This window comes from Leiobunum rupestre, chromosome 7 (assembly GCF_980474605.1).
Source record: "Leiobunum rupestre chromosome 7, qqLeiRupe1.1.hap1, whole genome shotgun sequence".
NCBI classification, from domain to species: domain Eukaryota; kingdom Metazoa; phylum Arthropoda; class Arachnida; order Opiliones; family Sclerosomatidae; genus Leiobunum; species Leiobunum rupestre.
Genome location: NC_143390.1, coordinates 53,351,810 through 53,371,418, shown reverse-complemented (window position 1 = coordinate 53,371,418; position 19,609 = coordinate 53,351,810). Strand labels below are relative to the sequence as shown.

At 39.2% G+C, this 19,609-nt stretch overlaps 1 protein-coding gene across 1 annotated transcript in view; it reads left to right on the top strand.

Moving 5' to 3' along the window:
• Positions 1 to 15,101, top strand: part of LOC149937440 (putative sodium/potassium-transporting ATPase subunit beta-3) — a 74,770-nt gene extending 59,669 nt beyond the window's left edge. The window contains exons 3-4 of the mRNA XM_090153269.1: positions 8,183 to 8,374; positions 14,438 to 15,101. Coding sequence (XP_090009395.1) covers positions 8,183 to 8,374; positions 14,438 to 15,049 — 804 coding nt within the window. The 3' untranslated portion in view covers positions 15,050 to 15,101. The remainder of the gene's footprint in view (positions 1 to 8,182; positions 8,375 to 14,437) is intronic.
• Positions 15,102 to 19,609: the final 4,508 nt, after the last annotated feature.

The window sequence follows — 19,609 nt, the reverse complement described above, 5'->3', positions numbered from 1 at the left end:
CGACGGCAATTCATCCCAGTTAAATGTTTCGAGTTGATTTTGTTAAAAATTAAACTCAAATTAGTGTGCTCTTTTAACCAATTTATTTAATATTTATAAATTTATTTACCATTATGAAAGTCGTTTAAATTTATAACTGAAACTGTGCTTCAAAAAACATTATGCCTCAATTACTTAGTTTTAATTTTTTTAAATATTTTGTTAAAATCAAATATTAATTAACTGCGTAAGAACTGAATTGGTTGATAATATTTATTTCTTAAATTAGGTTTTCTTAATTTAAGCATTTTTTATTTAAGTAAACTATATTTGCGTAATTCTTATTTCCGTAACGAAAAATTAATACAAAACATTCCTTAATATCTTGATGGGTAATGAAATGTAAATTGCTTTTATTGATTTTGTGTAAGGCGCCGGGAAACTTAGAGATAAATAATGGACCTACAAAGTAGCAAACTTAAGCCAGTCTATTAAATTACCTGTTGTATAGGAAAGGTATTATTTCAACTATAAGTAACATAATAATTGTAAGTATGCCACTTTCTACTCTTCCGGCTCCAATTTTCCTAATGATCGTTTGTTTCGCCATTGTCAATTATGTAGCTAAATACTGAGCTCAATGAGAGCTGTTACTAGTCTTTGGAAGTGCCAGGTAACGGTGCCATAGCAATCACCGTAGGCAGTCTATTGTAAAGATCAGCCAAGCCTGCTTGAAAATTGAAAAACAATAAAAATAGCGTGATACTCTCACAAAAAAATGGAAAATTATGGAATCTTAATGACAAATTAAGCATAATTAACATTCCTTTCGTTTCTGGAAGTAGTTATTTTTGAATGTGAGACCTAAACGCGGTAATTTTGGCCAGAAAAGGTAAGTAGGCTGCGACGAGTTTCCTCTTCCGAAACACCCGATGACGCAATCACCCCGTGACCGAAATTGGTTCAGTGTCATACTTAAGTGCATTATGTTACTTATGTTTCAACATATATACTTAGATGCGGAATTCCGGATATAAATTGTAAAGCGGAAGCCCTGATGAATATTTATGGCGAACAGTTGAGTGGTGAAATCGTTATTTTTATGAGATAATGAGTTTCGCTTCTGAGGGGCGAAAAACATTATTCAAAAAGGCGTTATTTGAATTGGTAGCTCATTTTAGCGGCATCAAAGGGAAGGTCCGTTATCTAAGGCTTATAACGACAGCAGGTGCTCAATGTATTCTAGTTTGGGGAAACTTTTCCCTCGTTCGCTTCGTCTCATTTCCATCATACAACCAGTTTTACGTCTACATTACTTTGTTGTCAGTTTCTGAATCGATATTTCGACGCGAAAAGGAAACACCGCTCTATCTCAGTTCGAAAATAACGTAATTTAAAAACTTATCTTTCGTGAGTTACGTAATTTAAAATTTTTTTCGAGAGTTATATAATTTCAAAATTTTACTTTCGAAAGTTACGTAATTTCAATACTCTACTTTCGTAAGTTACGTAATTTCAATACTTTACTTTTGTAAGTTACGTAATTTCAATACTTTACTTTTGTAAGTTACGTAATTTCAAAATTTTGCTTTTGAAACTTACGCAATTTAAAGTTACTTTCCAGAAAATTACATTCCATGGTTCTAAGAAGAACGTACTCATTTCTACTTTAGGAGAATGACTCTGTTTCCAACTTTGCTTCCAATCCTCTATTTGTCCCTCACATCAGCCGGGTATCTCATTGGTTCCCTAAACTGACGTACTTCCCTGTGACGTATTTCCTTCCTCACTTTTCGTACCAAGGGGAAATTCGTCCACGATGCTCGCGGATATCATTCTTATCACGAAGGGTTCATAGAGACCTGGGAAACCTGGCAATATCAGGGAATTCGATTGTCGACAGAAAAGTCAGGGAAATTCATGAGGGTTCAGAAAGTTTGCCATAGTAAATACAAATTTACATCAATAAGTTTTTCTTATTAAAGGGACTTTCAAGAAAGACCTAGTCGATATGAAATACGTCATTCGGTCGTAACTTTGGCTTCACAACGAACGGCGACCGAATGACGTAATTTAAATTGACTAGAGGGTCTCTTGAAAGTCCCTTTAAAGATTTGACTTGAATACTTCTTTTATATTATAATATTGAACTAATTTAACTGAAATGACAATCATAAAATGAGTCACTCTGTAAGTCGTAGTTTTTATTTGAGGTTATCTTGAATCTGGAAAAATCGGGGAATTATCCTTAGAAAAATTAGGGAATTATCCGTGGAAAAACCAGGATATATCAAGGAAATCGGGTTGCCAATAGCTGTATGAACCCTGTCATGGCAATTTAATTTACAACAAGATGGCACAGCCACAATAGTAGCCTTTTCCTTCTAGCACTCTGGATTTTACACCTTTGATTAAAAACTGCGGCGCAGCACTGGCATAGCTAGATAGAGAGAACTGATACAAATCGAATAACGCCTGAATTAAATACACGCATCAGGAGCGAAAATATTAGCCTCTTTCCTCTTTACTAGAGGAAGAGGCTAAGATCTATTTCTTCCCAATGGTTTTGGTTGAAATCTGTTTCTTAGAGATGATAAAGTTGCATGTTTAGGGCAGAGAGCATAGTTTCACATTTCTGCCACAGTAAGGTTCAAAACAAACAGCTAGGGTTACTTGAAAATCAAGCACTTGTTAGAGGACGATTTTTCGATGTAGATTATACTATCTTTAAGGAAACTGATTTGAATTCTAATTAAACTTTACCTTAAATCATGTCTTAGGAAGAAATTTATCCTGTGTTGTATTTTGATTAAATTTTTGAGAAGCTAAAACTTGTGAAACTTTTGTGTGTTTATTTTCTGTTCTTTTATTGCCAAAAACTAATAATTTACAAAGCATTAGATCTCCAAAATGTAATTTACAAAGCTTTAGATCTCCAAAATATAATTGACAAAGCTTTAGATCTCCCAAATGTAATTGACAAAGCTTTAGATCTCGAAAATGTAATTTACAAAGGTTTAGATCTCCAAAATATAATTGACAAAGCTTTAGATCTCCCAAATGTAATTGACAAAGCTTTAGATCTCGAAAATGTAATTTACAAAGCTTTAGATCTCCAAAATATAATTGACAAAGCTTTAGATCTCCCAAATGTAATTGACAAAGCTTTAGATCTCCAAAATGTAATTTACAAAGCTTTAGATCTCCAAAATATAATTGACAAAGCTTTAGATCTCCCAAATGTAATTGACAAAGCTTTAGATCTCCAAAATGTAATATTTGTGAAGATAAAATAGTTTATTTTCTATAAAAAGTATATGGCAACTTAAAGTAATTAATTTATCTCTAAACTGGAATTTTGATATTTTTTATTTAAGTTTTAATATACCACGGTTATTAACGTCATTTCGTTTCTATTACCTATTATAATTAACTAATGGAAGATTTCGGACCTAACATAAATCAGAACTATAAAAACTATAATTTTGTTGGAAGGTGGGTAAACGCTATATTTTGAAGTAGGGAAAATATTTTATTTGCAAACATGCCGCGAGTTCGTTCGAAGTGGTTGTAAGTTCTGACAATCGGGGAAATACTCTTTTTCTCAGATCTCCGCGAAGGAAGTATTGTTGGTAAGTTTCCTCGTAGGATAATATTTTTATCGGCCTTTAGGTGTATTCATGGACATTTTATTTCAGAAACTTTCGGCAGATTTGGCTCGCATCGTTTTCTTTCGCCGTACACGTAACGTTAAATTTGAGCCTGAAATCCTCGGTACGATTCTTTGTTTTTGAGTTTGAGAAAGGGTTCGTTTATTTGGAGCTGTAACTTCCACGAAAAATACTTTATTCGGAATTTCCGCGGCGTTCTTCAAGCGAGGAGAAGGTTCACCTTCATTAACCTCGATTTGGCTTATCTCGAAAAGCCTCTCTTGGGGGCGAGGAACCAGTTGGACACTTTGGAAAGCAGCCCAAGATAAAGAGTACGCTGCGGAAAATAACGGTGCGCCAACACGCTCTCCCCTCGCGTACTCTGACGTGGCCTTAATCTTCATCAGCCTACCGAGGGAAAATAATATAATTATATACGTAAGTGCTGTGGCGGAGTGGGTAGCACTTTTGCCTCGCAACAAAGTGGCCGGGTTCGATTCCAGCTTGTGGCACTGGGTGCAAACTCGGAACCACTCCTTCCGCGTGGAGTTTCCAAATAATCTCCCCACTGGTTAAAGATGTTTTTCCCACGAGTTCTTCGGTTTACCCTTCCCATAAACACTTTTAGAGGTTAACGGTAATAGTTAGTGTAGGGAGCTGTTGGCTCGCGTGGCATGAAGGGTTTGTCACCACCCTCCTACGCATTGTAACCCGTTTAAAGGTATTAAAAAATCACTCGATGACTTGGGCCTAAGGTGGTGCATCCCTAAATAGAAGTAAGACCTGTTCTATTCGGTATTAGCGCCGTTTTCCGAAGCATATTTTTTTTATCAGCCCGGAATCTCATTGGTTCTCTAAAACTGAAGCGATTGAAGCGCATGTAAGTGAGGTGTTTCCAAACCCGCACATAATTCCGGCTGAAAATTGGACCATGATTCCCTCATATCTTCCCAACATGGTAACTCTCCCTTAGCATTATTGGTAATCTTAAATAGCATTATAAAAGAATAAATTATGTGATGAATTTTATAAGTAGATTTGAATCACGGTAGTGTAGTGGTTGCGCATTGGGCTACCTGCGCGAAGGACTTTAGATCGAATGCGGGAAAGGTAAGTACACTCTCGTCACATACTGTTAAAAAAACTGCACATTTTACGGTTTAAATGACAGTTAGATGCAGTTTCTCGGAAAGAACAACATTTAGCAATAATATAAACAAAACCGTACTGTTTTTCTAAATAACAGCATTTAAGTCTAAAATTATCTGTAATTACTATCTATCTAAAAGTTAAATACTATTTAAAAAACAGTAAGATGTTGTTTATCGCGTTTTATTGCAACAACATTAAATAACCCATAATTTAGCTGTTTTCAGGGTAAACTGTATATTTCAATGATATAAAACGTTTTTTGTTGTAAATATAACAGTATATTCTCACGGGTAAAATAATCAGAACCACGGCGTGTATTTATAATCGACGAGGTTTATTTAAAAATACAATTTTACAAAACATATAAAATAATACGCGATGGGAGCTAGGTTTTTTCAACCTTAAACTCAACCTAGCGAGGATCGTATTGGCTTTTTCAGCCAGAGCACGTATCCCCGGTTACTAAATGCGCTTGGCTTATTCAGCCAGTGTCGTCTTTCCTGGGTCGTAGGCTAGTTTCCTCCACTCCGGCGGACCTGGGCTTTTATACCCCTCGGTCCTTTGTTCAGGCCGGCCGATGGTAGCGCTAGGACGCGCCGGCGGCCACAGCCGGGATAATAACCGTTGGTCCGGCTTACGACGGCAGCGTGTTGGTCCGTGCCTACGCGACAATATTAATACCGAAACATCAGTAACCCACAATTTGCGAAACATTAACGTTGCTTTCCATAAAACAGTTTGTTGCTTTAAGTGATACGATACGTTGCTCAATATTAAACTGCACGTTACTTTAAATAAAACAGTACGTAGCTCTAAATGAAATTTAATTTATAAAAATATGGTTTCCCCGGAACAGTTTTCTCGTGCTATTTAACTTAATGTAATATAATTAGGTGTTTATTAAATACTCTCTCACAAACGCAATCGCCTTAAAGGTAAATGTAAACAGCATGCAATGAACAACTCTCCTTAGGTATATTTCTTGAATTACCGTAGTAATATACATGATTTTAGATTTAAAACATATAATTTAATCGGCAATGTGTCGTAAATTTCTATAACTGCCTGTCTCTCTTGCCCCAAGTTATTTTGGCTCTTAATTTACATAATGAAATGTGTCAATATAAATAAACGGTTTATAAAACAGCTTCGAGAGTTTATTGAAAAGTTTAATCTTTATTACGCTTAAAGCGACTGTTCATAAGCCGCAACTAACGCTGTTTAAACAGCGGACATAATGGTTCAAACTCCATCAATGGACTGTTTAAGAAACAGTAAATAAATGTCACGCAAATAGTAAGGTCATTTGTAAAAACAGCAGCATCTGACTGCTTTAAAAACAGTCAATAAATGTCACGCAAATAGTAAGGTCATTTGTAAAAACAGCATCATCTGACTGCTTTTAAACAATAAATATCAATTTAAAATATTAAAACATTACAATTTAATTAACAGCACACTGTTAGCCCGAAAACAGTTATATTATTTTTATAAAACGGTAAGCGCTGCTATTTTAACCAGTTGTTTCACTGTTTAATTTACAGCATGTTGCTGGCATCCACGAACGCCAGTAACTACTGTTTTTTTAACGGCGTTTTTCCCCAGAGTGTATGTAAATAGGCTTTATCATATGAGTGTTAATAATTTCTGAATAATAAATAATTTATGTAATATGAATGTCGATACCAATAGTACTGATTTGTAAAATTATGTGATATTAAGTAATGTCTCGAGTTGGGTTAGGCTCAATTAACAATCGGACTTTTGAGAAATCGAGCAAATGGGAACCGCCAAATTGGGGAGTTTCTCAACTGGGCTTTTGGGAACTACGCTAATTTAAAACTGTCCTTAAAGCTATAAATTGTTTAAATGAACAGATTAAGCCATCCCTCGAAAACTTGTTGGGATAACTTGTAGGAGTGTATAAAATATATTGTATGGCACCAACACATTTTCTAGCGCTGGATTTCCAAAAACCACAAAAATAATAACGTGGTTTGGGTCTAAAACTCTCCGGGAGTTGCTACTAGTCTTTGGTAACGATGCGCGGCGTCGTTTACTTTGACAAAACAGTGATGATTTATTGAATTAGAACTTGAAATTTACTTTTTTAAACATAAATAATTACGTTCGAATTTGAGAGCTAAACCCGTTTTGACTCTTATTGATCATCCAGTTGCGACGGACTATCATTAACCAAAACGGGCAGGGCTATATGGGCCCTCCCAAAATTACACTTGCTAATGTAATAGGTGTTTCTATAAAATAAAGTATAAGCTTGGATGAATGAAGTATATGGATATATCACTCCTTCGGAAACGCGGCCCACATTATTCCACTGAGTTGCGCGCCACGTAACGGCTAAAACTCCTGTTTGGGTGGTACATACAAAACCACGCGGGAGGATTTAAAAAATCTCGCTAAATAAGGCTTACGTTGTAAGGTTCGGAAGTAACGGGACTATTTTCCGGTTAGTGATTTACATTGCATTCTTTAAAAATTGTTTTTAATTATGAAAATAAAGTTACTAAATTAGATAAATTTTTTAACTTAAAAGATCTTTGTGATGATATAAATTGGATTATATTGAAATGAGTTGGAGTACATGGGATATTTTACCCACTCCTCAGTCAAGCAATTATAACCAAATATTAAAGGAAATTTATTATTCAGCGCTTGGTTCTCCCCACTACATTTACCACTAATTTCACTAAATAATATGCTAAAACTCAACTTCTAGATAAAATCAAAACATAAAAATGATAGGTCATGACCCATTTAAGCGCGCGTCGTGGCCTACGGTCACGCGTAAGGAGCATGCAGCGCATGCGCAACAAATTTGTACCACCAATTTAAATAAAATCGAGAGAACTTTGAGGGCCGCCCAGTTTAACGTTGGGAAAGGTACGAGTGATATATCCATATACTTCATTCATCCAAGGTATAAGTATAAAATGTTTTTATCTACGTCACGACCGTAAGTTTTGCACGCTGGTTTAAGATTCCGAAAAGGCTCGCGACTGCAGCGCGTACTCTCTACCTTCAAGAGCTACAGCTAAGTGACGTAGACAAAACATTGTCACATGACCTACCGTATTTTATAGAAGCACCTATTGTTCACTTTAAATTTTAAAAAATTTTAAAATGCGAGTTAAATATAAAAAAGGGCTTAATGAAGAAAAAAATAGCCCTAGTTAAAACTTCCGATAATTTGATCATCTAAAGATTGAAAAAAATATGGCCTTTCCATTAAACAAATTTAAAATTTTACAATTTTAAAATGTCAGTGTCGAAAAAAGGTTTGGTAAGGAAATGAGTATTAAAACCATATGAAGTGTCATACTTATAGTTCCTACTTTAGTGATGACATCGTTAACGTGTGATTTCTTGGGCGGACGCAGGGTATAGCCGCTGCCTTCCCTCTGATCGGAAGCTCCTCTCAGACTGGAGACCCTCCTCCGGCGTGGAACCCAGCCAGGAGGATCATCACGTTCATGGGCCTCGTCTGCCTGATCTGCACCCTGTTCGTCATCGGAATCGTCGTCTTCGCCTTCTTCCTCTCCAGGCACTCCAAAACCTCCAACACTCTCGACGTGAGTCACTTGCAAGCCTTCCTTTGTCCCATTTGTCACTTATGTACCATTGTCTCATTTGCCCCATTGGTCCAATTTGTCTCATTTTCCCCATTTGTTCCATTGGTCCAATTTGACCAATTCGCCCCTTTTGTCATTTTTGTCCCATTTCTCTAATTTTCCCCATTTGTCCCATTAGTCCAATTCGCCCCTTTTGCCCCATTTGTCTCATTTTCACCATTTGTCCCATTGGTCAAATTTGTCCAATTCGCCCCTTTTGTCCCAATCGTCTCATTGGTCCAATTTGCCCCATTTGCCGCTTTTTAAATGAAAGGGAGTTATAACCAGATAAATGTATTAACCGTATGCTACAACCCGGGATGTCTGCGTTCCTCTTTAAAATCTACGTAAGGGGATGTTATTTCCACCATAAGTAACATAATAACAATAAGTATGACAACTAACGAGATTTACAACCAAACTGATTTTCATGGTTATGGCGTAATAAAGATGTTTTCTCAGCACAGAGCCCTCTAGTGTCTAAAATATGCGAGACTTCCGCTAAGCTGAAATATCTGGTTTCCGATAAATAGGCGGAATATTAGGCTAAAATGATAAAAATTAAAAAAATATTTATCATGTTTTTTTTATCACACATGATTCGCACGCGCGCTTCTAAACAAAGCCAAAGCCCCTCGCGACTCCAGAACGTGCTCTCCGACATTAGGCTTAAATTTTTATCAAAAAGTAGTAATCCAAAACCGTTATTCGCGAGACCAAGTCACAGCTTGAAGAGAGTATCAGTGCCGAAAAAAGGTTCGGTTCGAAAATTATCATTAAAGCAATAGAAAGTGTCATACTTATTGTTATTATGTTATTTATGTTTCCACCTTTATAGAGGCTATTTGATGACCAGTTGCCAAATGCAAAATATAGCTCGGCGCTTAAGTCGCAATCTACATTCTTGAGACCCGAACATTTGATGAGAAACGCGCTGTAATAATATTTTAATATTAATTTAGTTCTTAATTTATATTTAATATTATTTAATTCTTCATTTCAAATTTAATATTATTTAATTCTTCATTTCAGATTTAATATTTAATTCTTAAATTCAAATTTAATATTATTTAATTCTTAATTTCAAATTTAATATTATTTAATTCTTATTTTCAAGTTTATTATTTTTAATTCTTAATTTCAAGTTTATTATTATTTAATTATTTTAATCAAATTTAATATTATTTAATTCTCAATTTCTATTTCCAATTATTTAAATCTTCATTTCTATTCGATATTAATTAATTCTGCATTTCTATTTCATATTATTTAAATTTTGATTTATATTTCCCGTTATTTAATTCTCGATTTTAATTTTATATGGTTTAATTCTTGACTTAATTTAAATGACTTGACTTAATTTAATTGGCTTGACTTAATTTAATTGACTTGGCTTAATTTAATTGACTTGGCTTAATTTAATTGATTTGACTTAATTTAATTGACTTGACTTAATTTAATTGACTTGACTTAATTTAATTAACTTGACTTAATTTAATTGACTTGACTTAATTTAATGGAATTTACTTAATTTAATTTACATGATTTAATTTAATTAACTTGACTGAACTCAATTTAATTGATTTGACTTAATTTAATTGACTTGACTTAATTTAATGGAATTTACTTAATTTAATGGAATTTACTTAATTTAATATACTTGACTTAATTTAATTGGCTTGACTTATTTTAATTGACTTGACTTAATTTAATTGCCTTGACTTAATTTAAAATAACACTTTTAAGATTAAACTCTAGTACTCTAGACATTCATATTCTTAGAACAGACGGTGACTTTACTTATACTTATACTTTACTATATACTTTATTCGCAGATATTCCAACAAACTAAATTTATGAAATGTTCCCTTTATCAGAATATAATCCTCGCGCCATCTATGACGAAACTCGCAACCCTCGAGCAGGATCTTTTTACGGAGAGGTCCGCGTACTTCCACGTTTCATTTGAAACTCGTTCGTCAATTTTAAACTGGGTAATAAATTCCCGATGCTGTTTGACGCCATCTATACTAGTACCCCAAACTACGTTTAAGAATTTGTATAAGTCGATCTATTTTATGGTACCAGGAGCAAATGTGGGCCATTTTGCCACGCGCCGCTTCTGAAGAATTTTCCCGCCTTTTCTCCCGGATACATTTAAACTGAATTATCGTTAATTGAAGAATTGAGAACGCTAAACACATTGGGTCAGAGTTTATATACCGGTGCACCTAGGATATCAGATCATCCCATATCTTTAATTTATAATTATAATCAGCTAAAGCTAATACCCAAGACACCACCTTAGACCCAAGTCATCTAGCGACTTACAAAAAGTCATCATAATGCTAGCCAAAGCCCAGACAGGTGACATACCAGCAAGAGAACCCTACTGCTGACAGTCGCACCTTCGACCGAAGCCACCCAACCCTCCAAAATGCGCAGCAATGGGACGATTTCGCGCGCAGCTGTGGTAATAACAGCGGATGCTTTAGCATCTCTAGCCGACACCCTACCTACATAAAGAGAGAGCCCCTAGCACTTCAGAAAAGGCACCAAAAGGTGAACCACGGGCTTGGGATGGCGGAGTGGTTAGCTTTTTCGCCTCGCAGCAAAAGAGGTCGGGTTCGATCACAGCTTGTGGCACTAAGTGAAAATTCTAAACAACTCCTGCTTTGAGTTTGCGAGTTCTTTCCCCACTGCTTAAAAGGGCTTTCCCTCTAGCTCTTCGGTTTCCCCTTCCATAAAAACCTGAATTAATGGCTTTAAAAGTCGCTTGATGACTTAGGCTTAATAACTGATTATTCTTATTATTATTACACTGCGACTCCGGTGTTGTTTCAAAAGGGCGGGAAGCAAGGGCCGCCGCACAGCTGGAAACCAGATCCGTTGAGGCACGATGGACCCTCTCCGTTAGCCTGAGCCGAAAGCGGCCCCTACCTGAACACGGCAAGTTCAGTCAAAATTTAATCCACCTCCGAGTCCACTGCCCCTGAGGTTGAAACGCGGTGCCGTGAGGTCGTCGGAGACTCGGCTGACGCACTTTAATTACCTCAGTGGCCGGCCAGACGAGCCCATGTATTTCAAAGTAGCTTGTGATTGACTTAATTCAAATATTATTTCTGTACCCCGCTCCCCTTGGCCCGTAATCGGCCACGGTGTGCAATAACTGGAAGCTTTACTGGAGAGTCGGGCTCCGACTCATGTAGGGCGTACTGGGATATGTTAGCTGAGATCAAGTGGTCCTATCTCCACCTAAGACTTATGTCCGGTATGGGCTGAAAACTGAGCTTCGGCTTAGGCTAACGGAGAGTGTCCAGGCCTTCTGTGGGGCGGCGGGTCTCCGTATGAGGCGCTGTGACCCTGTTTCCCGGCCTTTTGGAGCCCATCGGGATCTCCGATGCTAATTGTGCTGGGTTACTCTGGGTCGCAGAGTGCCCGTCGTTCCCCTTTAGGAGCCTTTTCGTAAGGGCTTGGCACTCTACCTCTATCAGGAGACATGACTAGGAGTTCACAGCCGGGCGCTTTTCCCAACGCGCGCTGTTAACGAAAAACGTGTCTTTCCCTTCTCAAACTTTTACCCCCCAAACCATGGTATCTAAATTCTCGGAGATGGACCCGAGATTAAATATTTTAGTGGCGCTCTCTAGCGAGGATTGTGGGAACTACCGCTGAAGAAAAAAACAGTTCTGACTGGGTTGTAGAGCCGCCTCAGCGTGAGCCCGCGAGAATGTTTTTTTTTCTCCCAGAAGGCGCTATGTTGATAGTATAGTATCTACGCGACGGCCGAGAAAAAAAGAAAACGCCAGAGAGAAAATTCGAGGGGGGGGGGGGTAGAAAGCGGGAATTATTGGGAAAAACGGGTTTTTGTGTTCACGACGCCGGGGTCCATTCACCGCGGTAACCGCTGTCAACTCCTAGTCATGTCTCCTGCCTCTATAGGTAGGGTGTCGGCTGGAGATGCTAGAGCATCCGCTCTTATTCCTACTGCTGGGTGCAAAGTGAGGGGTTGGTCGGCCCATTGCTGCGCTTTTTGCTGGGTTGAGCGGCTTGCATCGAAGGTAAGACTGTCAGCAGTAGAGTTATCTTGCAGTCTTGTTTGTTTTGTCACCTGTCCCGACTGTAGACGCTGGCGTCTATAGCCCGGACATAGAACTTTGTATTTGTACCTCGCTGCTCCGCCTAAGCACTACAGTGGCCTATGAGACTAATCAGGCCGGAAAAAAGTGCGCTTTTCGAAACAACGTTCGGCCAGTGAGACAGCCATCGTGACTGCCTCACATATAGCAAACAAACGCCCTTATCACGGCCCAACAAAAGGCGACACCATGGGCTGCCCGGAACCGACCCTCGCACAGCTGAGGACTAGATTGACTTATACTTCCACAGCAAACTACCCTCCCCGAAAGGTTATAGAATGTCGAGTATGGATCGCACCTAGGGATCCAGTGACGCCATTAAGGAAAGTTCAGCTAGGGACAGTGGAAATCAGATAGGGACAGACCGGGCAGGTGGTGTTGAGGTAATTTCAGGTACACTGGGCTAAAAATCTGATAACACATAACCCCCCTCCCCTTGTGGAAAGCAGATCACGTGCCGTTTGACCCGGGTCAAAGCTGAAAATACTTACTCCCCCTATTTTCTCCCGATGTTATGAATATACTTATTTTGCCTTCTTACTTGTTTCTAATAATACCGTAATATTTAAACAGAAATTATAAGATTCATTAAATGGCGGGGCGTATTTAGTCTTCTATAATGTTCGCGCTAAAAATCACTAGTTCCACTATTGGTCATTGAATGGCGCGACGAGACACAAACAGACCGCACTTGTTACCAGTGAGCTGCGCATCGTTGTATGGCAGAACTATTCAAGCGCGCTGTCCTCTTCTCGAAAAGATCCTTCTTTGAGCTGCAGCGGTAAAAAAGGCATTGTTAGGGGCGTTTGGGTCGTTCTTCAACCTTTGTGAAACGCAATACTGCTATATCCAGTAAGCGCATTATTCATCCAAGGTTACAGCCTATAATGGACCGAATTAGGACTCGGTTTATAATTAAAAATAATTAATCGTTTCATCATCCATTAGATCTAACGTACAAGAAATTAATGCTGGTACGCATCTACATTATTTTTTATTTATTTCAAATCAGAATGTCAGTCTTGAATTATACGGATGCAAATTTCTCCGTATTCTGAAAGCCGTGATCATTTTAGCGAGAATAGGTGTTAATTTGTTAGTGTGGGAAATGGGACATGGAAAGGATCGTTATTATTGATGATAATGGACGTAGGTGGACGAAAAGACAACAAAAGCGTGTCCCTGGGCGTAATTCATTTTCTGAAAAACTGCGGACTCTGGGTATACCCCGTTTCATAAAGCAAATTAGCTGGCTTCGTTACTGTGTTGACATTTCTGACACGTAAGTTACGCAATAATGCCTTCGAGAAAACAAACGTATTTCAACATTAACGATGTCAAAAGCGCGCTGCGTGCTGTACTATTAAGGCTGTTAATGGTATCCTAACTCGGCGCGTGTAATTTTGCTTCGATGATTTATGTTGGCGACCTTTAGGGTAAATTAAAAAAAAATAATCGGTTATTTATTTAAATTAAAAATAATATAATCATAATGAAAGTTAATTTTTATTTGGTTTGCTTTGAATTGGACTTTTCGTCTTTCATTGAAATACAGTGCGATTTCATTAATGGCTTTTGAAACCCAATTATTTATAAACCAACTCTGGTGTTGAACGTTTAATTAATAATATATAATAAATGACACTTAATAATTTTCTTGCAGGATGCATAACGTAAGTTGGTTCAAAAATGGGCGCACAGTTTAAACCCCACCCGAAATTAAAACCTGAATACACCCTGTGTGGTTTAAATTGGCCTGTAGCGCTGTTAAAAGTGTTCCAGGCTTGTTGCGATGCCAGTTATAAACATTGCTTATTAATTTACGTATAGTTTTAACCATGGTTCAGTTCTTCAAATGTCTAAAATAAATTTCTGGTCTTGACAGACTCTCCATACCGTCCCCGAATCTCACGCGAAGAAAGCCATTCAAATCAACCAGCACTATTCGACTGTAGTCAACCGTCAAATCGAAGAACTCCAGACGTTTATGTCAGACTACATCAACTACAATGCTTCAAATACTTCGAGGAAAGTGGCGGAAACGTCATCGAAGTGTACCTGGTTCAACGAACTTACGGACAATATAAATCCTCATTGCGGAAAAACTAAACATTTCGGCTACCGCAACGGTAACCCTTGCGTGGCCATCGTGTTGAAGGCGCCGTCTTGGTGGTTTCCGAGTACTTTCCGAATCGGCGAATTCCCCGAAGACATCCCGGAATTCGTCAAGCGCCTTCACGAACCCGATTTGGTCTTGGTGACCTGCCACTCGGACATGCCGAACATCACCATCAATTACAGCCCTTACCAAGGGTTCCCCGTTAAATACTTTACCAACCCGAACAGAAACGAATGCCCCGTTTTCGTCATGTTAAGATTCTCAAATTTACCATTGCACCAGAGGGTTAAAATATCTTGCTTCCTCTGGACTGTTAACGTGAAAATAACCGACGAATTCCCCGTTCCGGGACACATTTCCTTTTACGTTCAGTCCTAAATTATAACATGTGCTCGTATTTTTAAAAATTGTGGTAAACGGTATTTATAAGTCATACAGTGTTTGAAATAAAGTTAAACTTAGATGGTTTTACATAACATACAATTATTTTTTCTTATCGTCGTGGGCTGTCGATTTTATTTCCCCGATTGAACACGGGAGGAGCGCTCCCCGTTATCTTGCGTCATATGGATCACGCTTTCAGAAAAGTGAGAACGACCTTAGACTAACAAAAAGGGACGGTACACTCAATAGTGAGTGTTCGCTACGGCAACGCCTGACGTCAGTGCTGTGGTGGCGCCATTTGGAAACTTGCCTTCTCTAATGACAAACGTCAAACTACGTGACAAATCTTCCTGAGCTCAGAGCTGATCAAGTGACGCGAGAGTAAAGATATTTCAAGACCTCTGCTACCAGACGACGCGGGCTTAACATTTAATGTGCAGTCCTTTATTTAACGATAATAGTTAGTGTAGGGAGCTGTTGGATCGCGTGGCATGAAGGGCTTGCCACCACCCTCCTACGCATTGTAACCCGGCCGTCTGAATTAATGGCTTTAAAAGACTTAAGCATAAGGTGGTGCCTTTGGGTATTAGCCTAGCTGAATATTATTGTTGGTCTAAAGAACGCCGAACCACGATCAGGTTAAAATGCAAATTCAGCCATCAGTTAATAGAGCTCTCTAAACATCCTTAATCGCCTTCCCGTTTAAAATGTTAAAATAATTAATTGTATTACCAACAAAGAATATAATAAAGGGGTGTAGGTTTAGTCCATGCTTCCAATTTGTTGTTGGAAATAGCACAGGTAATATGATAGTGCTACAAACGTTGGAAATATGTTATACACTAACGCTACAATCAGTTTTGCCGTAATTTCAAGCATCAGAAAATAGTGTAACACCAAACATTTCGAATGCCCTGATTTTTGGAAAGGGAATGATTAAAAAAAAATAATTAATGTGTACACTTTTTGCCCCGAAGTAATTTCTTCCTACTGGGTCAAGCGAGCGAAAGAAAATTAATAATGAGACGTAGAAAAAGGGTTCAATTCGCAAGAACAGTTTTTCTTTTAAATCAAACGTTTCGGTGGCGCTGTTGTGAAGCAAGTTCGTTATTAACGCCGAAACCTGCCAGCCAGACCTCCGCTGAAGCCTAAACGACGGGGCAGGATAATGAGCTAAGTACTGAACTTAAAAACAACTCGTAACAGTACGGTACGAGCAAAAGAGTTCGTCCCTCTAAGTTTACCGCAGAGGCGTTCCACTAACCAGGGGCGTGATTCTACTCTTATCGTTAGGAGTTAACGAAAGAAAATTTTCGTTGGCTCCATTGAAATTATATTAGCTAACGAAAAATTATTTTCGTTAAGTAGCTAACGATAAGAGTAGAATCACGCCCCTGGTCAGTTTAATCCAATTAACCGATATATAATTAGCCGATATAAAGTTCAATCCGTTGAACATATGAAAATATGATAATTCCAATACCTCGGTTTTGGCTGTATTAACTCTAATATTAAAAAAATCAATCTTGGTATTTAAAGTGTAAATGGAGATAATGGTTAATGTTGGTTTCAGATCGCACTTAGGGTAACTTTAATCGTTGATATCGTTTATTTCCTTAAAGCTGGTTTCACACTCGACGGAAAATTAACAGCGTAAAGTTGAACGTTAGCGGTATATCGAATGGGAATAAATTTTCAGCTCGGCGTTTATTATCGTCTTTCCGGCATATTTTCCGTCGAGTGTGAAACCAGCTTTATTGACATGGTACCATGATAATTATAATTTTTAGGTTTCCCGTTGATTTAATTACTTGTCGCGTTGTATGTTTTAATTTTAATTCCGGTTAGTAAACCGCTATTAAATTCAAATTTGAAATCCTTCGTCTTAATTTTTACCTAATAAGCGTAACCATAATCAGAGTTATCAGAATGGATTTAATTGTTTTGTCAACGAATTTAAGAGCTGGTTGCAAGGCAAAGCCCTTCCCAAACTAAACTCTCTGCAACTACTTAACCAGAAATAATTTAGAAGAAACTTTTGGTAACAAAAGTAAACTTATAGAAGTACCAAAATATTGGTTACATTGTCCGTGCTAGTGTTGGGCCCAAACCGATATGAAATCGGTATCGGTCACCGATATCGCGATTTTCCCGATTAATCGGTTCGCGTCTAAAATACCGATTTTACCCGATTATAAAAAAAAACTTCCGATACCGATTTTACCCGATTATTTAAAACCAATTTTGAAATTGAAAAAATAATTTCAATTTTAAATGTACCTAAGTGAGGTAAATAACTAAATATTAAAAATTTGAAAATTTAAAAATTTAAATTATTTTGATTTTTTTCTAAATTCGATCAGCTATTCTCAAAATACAACCCACCCTTCATTTTATTTAGACCATTGGCAATGGGTTTTACAATTCATTAGTCATTACTAATGAGTCATTAGTAATGACTAATGAATTGTACAATCGGTAAAAAATCGGTATCGGTGAAAATCGGTAAAAAATCGGGAAAATCGGTATCGGTACCGATTTGCCATATCGGTAAAAAAATCGGAATCGGTTAAATTACGATATCGGCCAACCCTAGTTCGTGCTTTATCTTTAAATTGGCGGTTAAGACATTTCAAGGATGCTTTTAAAGTGTTTTAAAAATGTTACAGTATGACACGTTAACATCCAACCTAGGTTATTTAACTTTTGAAGGTTAAAATCAGACTCTTTATTGGGGGACATGAGCTTCTGTTAATCCAACATGCTCACAGTTGGCACCGTGTGGCAAAGTTTTAGAACGGCACTCGCAGTTAGCAGCTCCGGGCAAAGTGTTAGAATGTTGCTCGCATTTGGCAACGTGGTGCCAAGTGTAGAACAATGCTCGCAATTGGCAACTTGGGGCCAAGTGTTAGAAGGGTGCTCGCAGTTGGCAGCCCCAGGCAAAGGGTTAGAACGGTGCTTGCAGTTGGCAGCCCCTGACAAGATTTTAGCAGGGTGCTCACAGTTGGCAACTTGGGGCCAAGTGTTAGAACGGTGCTTGTAACTAGCAGCCCCGGGTAAAGTTTTATCATGTTGCTCGCATTTGGCAACGCGGGGCCAAGTGTTAGAACGGTGCTCGCATTTGACAGCCCCAGGCAAAGTGTTAGAACGGTGCTTGCAGTTGGCAGCCCCAGGCAAAGTGTTAGAACGGTGCTTGCAGTTGGCAGCCCCTGACAAGGCGTTAGCAGGGTGCTCACAGTTGGCAACTTGGGGCCAAGTGTTAGAACGGTGCTCGCAGTTGGCAGCCCCTGGCAAGGCGTTAGCATTGTGGTCGCAGTTGGTAACTTGGGGCCAAGTGTTAGAACGGTGCTTGTAACTAGCAGCCCCGGGTAAAGTTTTATCATGTTGCTCGCATTTGTCAACGCGGGGCCAAGTGTTAGAATGGTGCTCGCATTTGACAGCCCCAGGCAAAGTGTTAGAACGGTGCTTGCAGTTGGCAGCCCCAGGCAAAGTGTTAGAACGGTGCTTGCAGTTGGCAGCCCCTGACAAGGCGTTAGCATGGTGCTCGCAGTTGGCAACTTGGGGCCAAGTGTTAGAACGGTGCTCGTAGTAGGCAGCCCCTGGGAATGCGTTAGCATGGTGCTCGCATATAACAACGTGGGGGTAAGTGTTAAAACGGTGCTCGCAGTTGCCCGCCCTTGGCAAAGTGTTAGCATGGTCCTCGCATTTGGAAACTTCGGGCCAAGTGTAAAAACGGTGCTCGTAGTTAGCAGCCCCGGGCAAAGCGTTAGCACGGTGCTCGCATTTGGCGACGCGGGGCCAACTGCTAGAAAGGGGCTCGCCGTTGGCAACCCCGGGCAAAGTGTTAGAACGGTTCTCGCAGTTGGCAGCCCCTGGCAGAGTGTTAGAACGATGCTCGCAGTAGGCAGCCCCTGGCAAGGCGTTAGCATTGTGGTCGCAGTTGGTAACTTGGGGCCAAGTGTTAGAACGGTGCTCGTAGCTAGCAGTCCCGGGCTAAGCGTTAGCATGTTGCTCGCAGTTGGCAGCCCCAGGCAAAGGGTTAGAACGGTGCTTGCAGTTGGCAGCCCCTGACAAGGCGTTAGCAGGGTGCTCACAGTTGGCAACTTGGGGCAAAGTGTTAGAACGGTGCTTGCAGTAGGCAGCCCCTGGCAAGGCGTTAGCATTGTGGTCGCAGTTGGTAACTTGGGGCCAAGTGTTAGAACGGTGCTTGTAACTAGCAGCCCCGGGTAAAGTTTTATCATGTTGCTCGCATTTGGCAACGCGGGGCCAAGTGTTAGAACGGTGCTCGCATTTGACAGCCCCAGGCAAAGTGTTAGAATGGTGCTTGCAGTTGGCAGCCCCTGACAAGGCGTTAGCATGGTGCTCGCAGTTGGCAACTTGGGGCCAAGTGTTAGAACGGTGCTTGCAGTAGGCAGCCCCTGGCAAGGCGTTAGCATGGTGCTCGCATTTGGCAACGCGGGGCCAAGTATTAGAATGGTGCTCGCAATTAGCAGCCCCGGGCAAAGCGTTAGCATTGTGCTCGCATATAACAACGTGAAGCTAAGTGTTAGAACG